We start from the raw sequence: 9,199 nt of genomic DNA, 5'->3' as shown, positions 1-9,199 counted from the left end.
TAGGCTGTTGCTGCTGCATAAATTCAGAAGGGCATGGAATTCTGTTTGAATGTGTTGCTATAGCAGAGAATTCTTGTTGTTGTCCTTGTGAATATGAAAGAATGAGTTGTTCCCCCATTCTTGATTGTAGGCGTTTGAATATGGATTGGTCATGTTATAGCTTCCTACAAAACAAACAGATTGAGGGTTTTTTGGACAGTTATAAACATGAGGACCATTACAGAAAACACATGATATAGCATTGGTTATGGTATGCACTTGTTGTGCTCTAGCATCAGCAGACAGGTTAAGTGACTTGATTGTATCTTTCAAAGATGAAATGTGTTCTGCCAATACTAATACATCATCATGCTCCAGCACTCCAGCAGCCTTCTTTGGTGTATTCATTATTTTCGTTGGCCACTGGTAGTTGCTAAATGCCATCCTCTCTAGGATTTCATATGCTTCAGTGAATGTCCTAGCTAAGAGAGCTCTTCCGGTTGATGCATCAACTACACCCCTTGTTTGATTATTAAGACCATTGTAAAAAGTCTCCATTTGTATCCATTCTGGTATACCATGATTAGGGCATTTCTGCAGCAATTCCTTGAATCTGTCCCATGCTTTATAAGGTGTCTCACCAACATATTGCTGGAACGCTGCTATATCATTCCTTAAGAGAATTGCTTTTGTGTGAGGAAAGAATTTCATCAAGAACTTTTCAGCCATGTCTTCCCATCTACGAATGGAATTAGGTTGTAGTGTGTTCAACCATGCCTTAGCTTTATTAGTGAGAGAAAAGGGAAATAGCTTCATCTTTAATGCATCCGATGTAACTCCTTGTATCTTAAAGCTATATGCTATCTCCATGAAATTTTTGATATGAAGAAGTGGATCTTCACTAGGCATCCCATTGAATAGGCCAATTGTTTCCAGCATATCAAACATGATTGGTTTCAATTCAAAATTTGCTGCTGCAATTTCTGGTTGAACAATTGGAAAACGGAAGTTCTTGAGTGCTAGGATTCTTTGTGCGCTGATTGAGATCTCAGAATGAATTGGCTCTTCATTTCTAACTCTTGCTCCTGCCATTCTTACTGCCATATCAGGTAATGTTGTAGCGTTGCTACGTCTTTGCCGTCCTTTCAATCTCAGGATTAAGAGGTACTTCTTGCTTGGTTGGAGAACTGCTCAAACGCTGCAATTAACACTTGAAAACAGAAAAGAAGAAAGGTGAAAGAAAAGAAATAGAAAAGAAAAGAAAAGATAGAAAGAAGAGAGAATTTCTTCACTTAAATAAAAAGCTTTAAAGAAATCATCCCCGACAACGGCGCCAAAAACTTGTCGTGCAATTTGCAATCAATTAAATCAATGACACAAATACGCAAGTGCACGTGTCACAAGTAATAAAGGGATGTGTGAGTCCAAGTATCGTTCGCACGGAGATGATTTATAAAGCAATAATTATTTAAGTACAGAAATTATAAAAAGATTGATTTTTATGGTGGGGTTTATAAAATAAAAGACAATTAAAAATAAGAAAACAGTAAACTAAATTCAAGGTATTAAGATGATGGATGAGATATAGGGTCAGATTCAATTTTCCTGATACAGCAATACTGGAACGATGCTTTAACGATGCTATATCAATGCTTAATTAGTAACCGAACACTAAAGTATGTTGGGGCTTTTGGCCAACCTAACATATATACCCAATAAGTAATTCCCACATCTCTATGGCCAAACTAATCACTGAATTGTTCAAGTTCAAGTTCTAGGCTAGGCTATGTGGTGTGAATGATCTCTCTACCCACAACTTATTCAAGTTAACTTTCTTAACCTAATTAATCCACACAATTCAACAAGGGTATGGATTCGGAAACCTCTCGGCCCCAACCTCCTCAATATCATATATGTATCTCTCGACATGCACACATGAATAAGATTAAGCAAACTCGTTGAATAATTAATTAAACATTAATAAAAACAAAGTTTAGGCATACATCTCAATGTTACAGCATAGGTACTTTATCTTCTAACCTATAGAGCAATTTAGCTCATAATGGAATTAAATAAAACAGAGAAAAGAAAGAAAGAACTCATTGGAAAACAGAAAAGAAGATGAAAACGAATGCTGTAGGAAAACGTCGTCACTACTTTGCTCCAGCACTGCTCCAGCAGCTCTTCTTCCTCCAAGAACCTTACTTTCTCTCTCTAAAATGTGGGAGGGGTACTACGTTCTTCCCCTCCCTTCTTTCTTGCCTTTCTGACCTTTCTCTCGCTTTGTTCCGAACTGTTGTTTAACTCGTGGGGGAGCTCTTCTTAAATAGGAAAAATGGTTGGGCAACTGGGCTTTTGGGTTAAGAGTTATAATTCATGAATCTTGTTGCTGCAGCCTTGTCGTATCCCTAGATTCTTGGGCTGTTGGCACTTGTTGGATAAAATCTTGATTTTCTTGGAATCCTTATGCCAATGTTGTTGTTGAACGAATAAGAGCTGAGTTTGTTGTCCTTGATCCTTGGGATTTTTGGATTTGTTGGTACTTAATTGGATAAGATCTTTATCTTCTTGGATTTCTTGTGCCAATGTTGTTGATCGAATCAAGGTTGTTGTCCTTGTTCTTTGGGATTTGGATAAAATTCAATCTTTGAATTTGTCTTTGACCCTTGTGGTTTCTGATTTAAATCTTCAGAAACTTCTCTTGCTTGCTGGTGTATTGTTGGAGAATAACTAACTTTTGAAATTCAAAAGTTCGGTTGTCCCTTTGTCCATGCTGTCATGCTGTAGCGCTTGCTATATCATTACTTCGTCAACTTCTCTGCTACAGCATTCTGACGTCAACTTTTCATGCAAAGACAAACACTCAACAAATCATCTTTTCTTATACAAAATCAAGGAATAATATCTCATTTACCATACTTAGTCATCTCAAAGCACTTAATCATGAATATGCAACATTTAGCTCAATTATCATGCAAAGAGGTCAACTTATATGGAATTTATGCAACAAATTCATCATAAAAATACTAAATTAACTCTCATTTGGGAGAGTTATCAATACCATAGAGGAACTACAAGCGCGATCAGAAAAATTCATCAATCTCGAGGATTATAAACGGTCGCGGGATACTTCTAACATTAAGACGGAGGTAGACAATTTTGAGAGGGATGTGCAAAAGAATTATCAAAGAAAATTCCGCGTAAAGAGAAAGTGGGAGAGGTTTGACAATTATACTCCCTTGAACACTTCCCGAAGACGGATTTTGAAGGAAGTCTTCCAAACGGGGTACATACGCGTTAACAAACCTCCACCATTGAAAAAAGGAGGGCAGCGCAATGAGACCAAATTTTGCGAGTTTCATAATGGTACTGGGCATACCACTGATGAATGTTTTGATTTGAAAAATACAATTGAAACACTTATCAAAGCTGGAAAGCTCCCAGAATTTATTTCTAGTTGCAGGGAGTATAAGGCGCAAAGAAGACGCGATAGAAGTCCTGATCGCGACTAAAATCCTAACCGACAGAGGGCATATCCTAGGAGAGATTATAATACCGCCCGAAATAATGATCGTAGGAACGCGCGTGACGATCCTACTGATAGACACCAAGGAAATCCACCACGGAATAGACAACATGTCGCACAACAGCAACAACACCAATTGCCCAATAACGCGGCGAGAGTATTAGCTACTATTGCTGGAGGAATTGCAGGAGGAGGCACGACCAGTTCACAACGCGAAAAGCATCTGAAGTCCGTGATGACAGTTTGCGACTATGCACAACCCTCCACATCCCATTTCAAATGTAAGGCCATAAGCTTTGATGATGATGACTATGGCGACATCATTCCTAACCATGACGACCCACTAGTGATCTCCGCCTGCATGGCTAATCTCCAGGTAAAACGTATTATGATTGATAACGACAGTTCTGCCGACATTATTTTCTGGGATGCTTTTCGCGCAATACACATCCCAGAAGAGCATCTAATCCCTGGATGTTCGGATTTAGTTGGTTTCTCTGGAGAGTTCGTGCAACCTAAAGGTACCATTGAAATATGGGTAACTTTTGGAATCATGCCTCTGGCATGTACTATTAAAGTAGGTTTTTACGTCATTGAATATGCATCAGCCTATAATGTTATCTTAGGAAGACCAACCATTGTCTCTTTAAAGGCAATCATTTCTATGCCTCATCTTTTGATGAAATTCCGTGATTCTTTTGGCGTTGTCGTTGCCATTAGAGGTGATCAAAAAATAGCGCGCAACTGTTACAACACTATCTTGTGAGCCAAGACTACAGTCCAGCGCGATGGCAAAGGAAAGACATCAATATGACATATTTGTATATACGTGAAGATTTACGCGATACAAGACCCCAACCAGATGGGGAATTAGAGGATCTCCAACTGGGTCCGTTACTTGAAAACGTTACCAATATTGAACGACATCTCCCAGAGATGGAAAAGATAGAATTGGTGGCAATATTACTAAAAAATAAAGACCTTTTTTCTTGGACAACAGCTGATATGCCAGGAATAGACCTTGATGTAATATGCCACCATTTGACCCTTGATCCAAAAGCCAAACCTATCGCACAAAAGAAGCGCAAAATATCCCCAGAAAAATAACAAGTGGTTGAGACCGAAGTCACAAAGCTGCTGGATGCAGGAGTTATAAGAGAAATCACTTATTCTATCTGGCTTTCTAACGTCGTGTTAGTCAAAAAAGCCAATGGGAAGTGACGAATGTGTACCGATTACACAGACCTTAATAAGCATTGTCCAAAGGATTTTTATCCTCTTCCCACTATTAACAAATTAGTAGATAATTCTGCGGGGTATCGAATTCTTTCCTTTATGGATGCGTACTCAGGATACAACCAGATACCCATGTTTAAACAAGACTAGGAAGCCACAACCTTTATTACTTAAAAGGCTACTTATTGTTATAATATGATGCCATTCGGCTTTAAAAACACTGGTGTCACATACCAACGAATGATGAACAAAGTCTTCAGCCAGTAGATTGGCCAGATGCTCGAAGTATACATTGATGACATGATCGTCAAAATAATGACTACCTCACAACACCCTCAAGATTTAGAGCAAGTGTTTTAACAATTGCGAAAATTTAGATTGCGGCTTTGATAAACCCTTGGTTCATCAGGTTTTTAAGCATGAATTAATATCAATTTGTGTGATTAAATGGATGAAAAGAGGGTTAATGTCCTAGAAAGTTCTAAATACAAGTTCTGAAGCTTATGTTGAAAATTTACATTGTTCTTGTAGGAAAATGAAGCTGAAGAAGCAATAGAGAGAAAGAAGAAGATTCTGGAGAAAGGGAGAATGCTTAAGTGTTGAGCGCTAAAATGTCCACACAGACCGTTTTAGCGCGCTGCTACAATTTGAAGGCAAAAGTTGCTAGTGCCGAGCGCTAAAACGTCCAACACAGAACGTTTTAGCGCGCTGCTGAAAACTAAGGACGAAAGTTGCTGGTCTTGGGCGCTAAAACTCCCTGACCAAACGTTTTAGCGCCCTGCTGCTGCAAAAAGACTCTGGTCTCGAACGCTAAAATGTCCAAGCCAAGTGTTTTAGCGTTGGAGTTGTTTGGAAGAAGTTGAGCATTCACCAGACATGGACGCTAAAATTTTCAACAGCTCACGTTTTAGCGCCCAAGTTAGTTGAAAGCAGTTGGACATCCGTCAAACATGGACGCTAAAACGTCCATATAGAATGTTTTAGCGCCCATGTTAGTTTTCAGTTGTAATTTGTAACACTATAAAAGGCAAGGGCCTTCACATTTCTGAGGGGATCCATCACATCTCTCTCTCATATATCAGATCCTCTGATCTGACTTCTCTTTCTTACTTTCAAAATTCTTAGGAGTAGTGTTGTATTAGTTAGTGTTTCATATATAATTGCACTTGAAGATTGAAGACTTACTATTATGACAATGGAGTTTGATCTTTCTTCTTTCTTTGTTTGTATTTCAATTATGTCTGAGTAGAGTCCTTTGTAGTCTGATTCAATGGAACCAAGTTTGAATTTATGAATGGTTAATTATATGTTTTGTTTATCTATTATGTGATTGTATGAAGTTGTCTTGATTAATTCTTCATGTTGATAAATAGTGTAGAACATACATGTTTACACTATTTTTCTATTTTTGACAACTTCATCATTAGTGTTCTAGTAGTCAAGACATTGATGCTAGGATTCTGATGTGGTCTAAGACCTTAGTGATTAATGCATGTATTAAGAAAGGAATCACCAAGACATTGGGGTTTCTGATTAATGTATCTATCAGGGTAGTAAGACATTACATCTTGAGATGATAAGAAAAAAGTTTATCAACATCACATAGTAGATAATTCATAATGGAAATTGGTTCTTCCATAAATTCATGCTTGAGGGAAATTGACATCTGACTACTTGTTAAGTTATATTCACATTTTATTTGTTTATCAATTCTTTAATTTTATGCAATTTCAATTTCGGGTGACAAGAAATCAATGCAATTCAGATTTTTTTGGTTGATTCAACTTAGTAACATTTGGTTAGTTAGTGCTTGACAGAAATCTTCGTGGGAACGATCTTTACTTATCATCTTATTACTTGTTTGACTAGTGCACTTGCTAAATCAACAACCGCCGTTGCTGGGGATTTGTGTTTCAACATTGACAGATACCATTGGTTATTAAGATTGAATCTTTTATTTTTTCAGCACTTTATATTTTTTGTATGAATTTTTGTTCTCTTGTAATTCTGGTGTATGCGAGGTACTATTGATCAAAACTCTTTGTTGTTTGACCCAGAATTAGAAAGGACAATCAGAAGGAACAGGAGGGCAGCCAGAAGAAGGCAATTACAGGAAAAGGGTGAACCAAGTGGTGAACCAAGTATTACAGTACAGGAAGAGATTATGGCAGAAAATCATGTGCAACCACCACAGAGGACACTGGGAGATTACATGACTCCTGCTGTCATTCCACCCATTGGAAGTGTGGTTCGACCTACAATAGAGCCCAATAATTTCGAATTGAAGCCTGCATTAGTACAGTTGGTGCAAAAAGAACATTTTGCTGGAACAAGTGCAGAGGATCCATACCTGCATATTGAGAACTTTTTGCTGTTAAGTTACACTGTGAAAATCAATGGAGTGACCAGAGATGCCATTCTGTTGAGGCTCTTTACTCATTCACTGAAGGATGATGCCAGGAGATGGCTACAGTCATTACCACAAGGGATCATTACAACTTGGGATGATCTGCAAACCAAGTTCTTGGCCAGATTCTTTTCAGCATCCAAGAGGGCAAAGTTGAAAGATGAGATCAGAGGATTCAAGAAAAAAGGAGTTAGAGTCTATCTATGAGGCCTGGGAGAGGTTCAAGACACTCTTGAGAAACTGTCCACAACATGGAATAGAAGTGTGGAATCAAGCAACAATATTCCTCCAAGGGTTGACAACCAACACCAGGACATTGGTGAATGCCACTGTAGGTGGTTCATTGAAAACCAAGACCCCTCAGGAAGCCCTTGACATCTTTGAGTCTCTAGCATCTCAGGAGTTTGACAATGCTCTGGTGAGTGACAGAAGGACAGGAATTATTAAACTTGATGGCTATGATGCTTTATTAGCCAGGAATGACCAGTTGCAGCAAGTTCAGAAACAACAACAACAACTTGATACTCTCACCAAGCAGCTTTCTTCTCAGAAGGTTGCTTCTGTGGACACTAATTTTGTGTGTGCCATTTGTGAGAAAAGCCATGTTACTGATGATTGTGACTATGGAGGGTCTGCTGAACAAGCAGAAGTAAATGGAGTATGGTATGACCACAACAACCAGAGGAACCTTAACAACCAGGGGCAAAATGTCTATGTGCCACCATGGAAGAACAAGAATCAACACCCAGGGTTCAGTTACAGTTCCAACCATCAGTTGAATCCTCCACTACATCCTCCACCACCACATGCATCACAATAAGGAGATGCTTCTGTATGGGAGAAAGCTTTTTCCCAGTTATCAAAGACTACTCAAGATTACATTCAGGGGTCAAATTCTTTCAGGGAAGAAACTTCTGCTTTCATGCAAGAGACCAAGACTAAATTCAGAAACCAGGAAGCATCTATCCGGAATTTGGAAACACAAATTGGCCAGTTGTCTAGACAGATAGCTGAGAGGCCACAAGGCAAGTTCCCTGGTGATACTATGGTGAATCCAAAGGAGCATTGCAACTCCATAATAACAAGAAGTGGGCTTGTGCTTCAACCGGTGAACAAGAAAGTGGATGAGAAGAAAGTGGAAGAAAAGAAAAGTGAGGAGGAAGTTGTTGTTGAGGATGTTGTAGTCGAAATAATGATAAAAAAGAGAAAGTTGAGGAAAAGAAGAAAGAAGAAGAGGTAGTGGTTGACAAGAGTTCTTCACCCCAGAAGTTGATGAAGTGGGAGAAGAAGAAGATGGCTGACAAGCAGGACCAGCCAATCAACCTATCTCCATATGCTAAAGTGCCTTACCCTCAACGGTTGAAGCAGGAAATCCAGAAGCAGCACTATGCAAGGTTTCTGGATATTTTCAAGAAGTTACAGATTAACATTCCATTTGCTGAGGCCTTGGAGAATATGCCTCACTATGCCAAATCATGAAAGATCTTCTGTTTAAGAAGAGGAAATTGAAGGATGGTGAGACGGTGGCCTTAATAGAAGAGTGTAGTGCCCTGATCCAGAAGAAGCTTCCACCAAAATTAAAAGATCCAGGAAGTTTCAGCATCCCTATTGCCATTGGAGATGTGGAAGTAGGGAAGACATTCTGTGATTTGGGGGCCAACATTAACTTGATGCCATTGACTGTATGTAGAGCTTTGGGAATCAACACCTTGAAGGATACCAATCTTATTATGCATCTTGCAGACAGATCCATCAAGAGACCGGAAGGTGTGGTTGAAGATGTTCTGGTTAAGGTGGATAAGTTCATTTTTCCAGTGGACTTTGTGATTCTAGATATGGAGGAAGAAGATACTGAAAGCCCTCTACTTCTAGGGAGGCCATTCTTAGCAACTGCTAGATCCCTGATTGATGTTGAACAAGGGAAGCTAATGCTAAGGGTGAATGAAGAGACATTTACAATTGATGTGTTTGAAGCCATTAAACATCCTGTTGATGTGGAGGATTGTTTCAGGATAGATATCATACAGGAGGTTGTGGAGGAAGTGAAAGGA

At 39.0% G+C, this 9,199-nt stretch overlaps 2 protein-coding genes and 1 non-coding gene across 3 annotated transcripts; 2 read left to right on the top strand and 1 right to left on the bottom strand.

Moving 5' to 3' along the window:
- Positions 1 to 57: 57 nt before the first annotated feature.
- Positions 58 to 1,071, bottom strand: LOC133292662 (uncharacterized). The gene has a single exon (XM_061491110.1). The coding sequence runs from the start codon at positions 1,069 to 1,071 to the stop codon at positions 58 to 60; it is 1,014 nt and encodes a 337-aa protein (XP_061347094.1).
- On the top strand, positions 554 to 663 carry LOC133292664 (small nucleolar RNA R71). The gene has a single exon (XR_009748956.1). It is a non-coding gene; the product is annotated as a small nucleolar RNA R71 (small nucleolar RNA).
- Positions 1,072 to 8,623: 7,552 nt separating the features above from the next.
- On the top strand, positions 8,624 to 9,178 carry LOC133292663 (uncharacterized; the record flags this gene model as incomplete). The annotated part of the gene is made up of 1 exon (XM_061491111.1): positions 8,624 to 9,178. A coding segment is annotated over exon 1 (555 nt), but the record flags the coding sequence as incomplete, so codon positions are not given.
- Positions 9,179 to 9,199: the final 21 nt, after the last annotated feature.

This window comes from Gastrolobium bilobum, unplaced genomic scaffold, assembly GCF_033153095.1.
Source record: "Gastrolobium bilobum isolate Gb01-03AN ecotype WA unplaced genomic scaffold, APGP_CSIRO_Gbil_v1 utg175036, whole genome shotgun sequence".
Taxonomy (NCBI): domain Eukaryota; kingdom Viridiplantae; phylum Streptophyta; class Magnoliopsida; order Fabales; family Fabaceae; genus Gastrolobium; species Gastrolobium bilobum.
The sequence above is the reverse complement of the archived record's forward strand: the minus strand, read 5'-3'. Positions and strand labels throughout refer to the sequence as shown.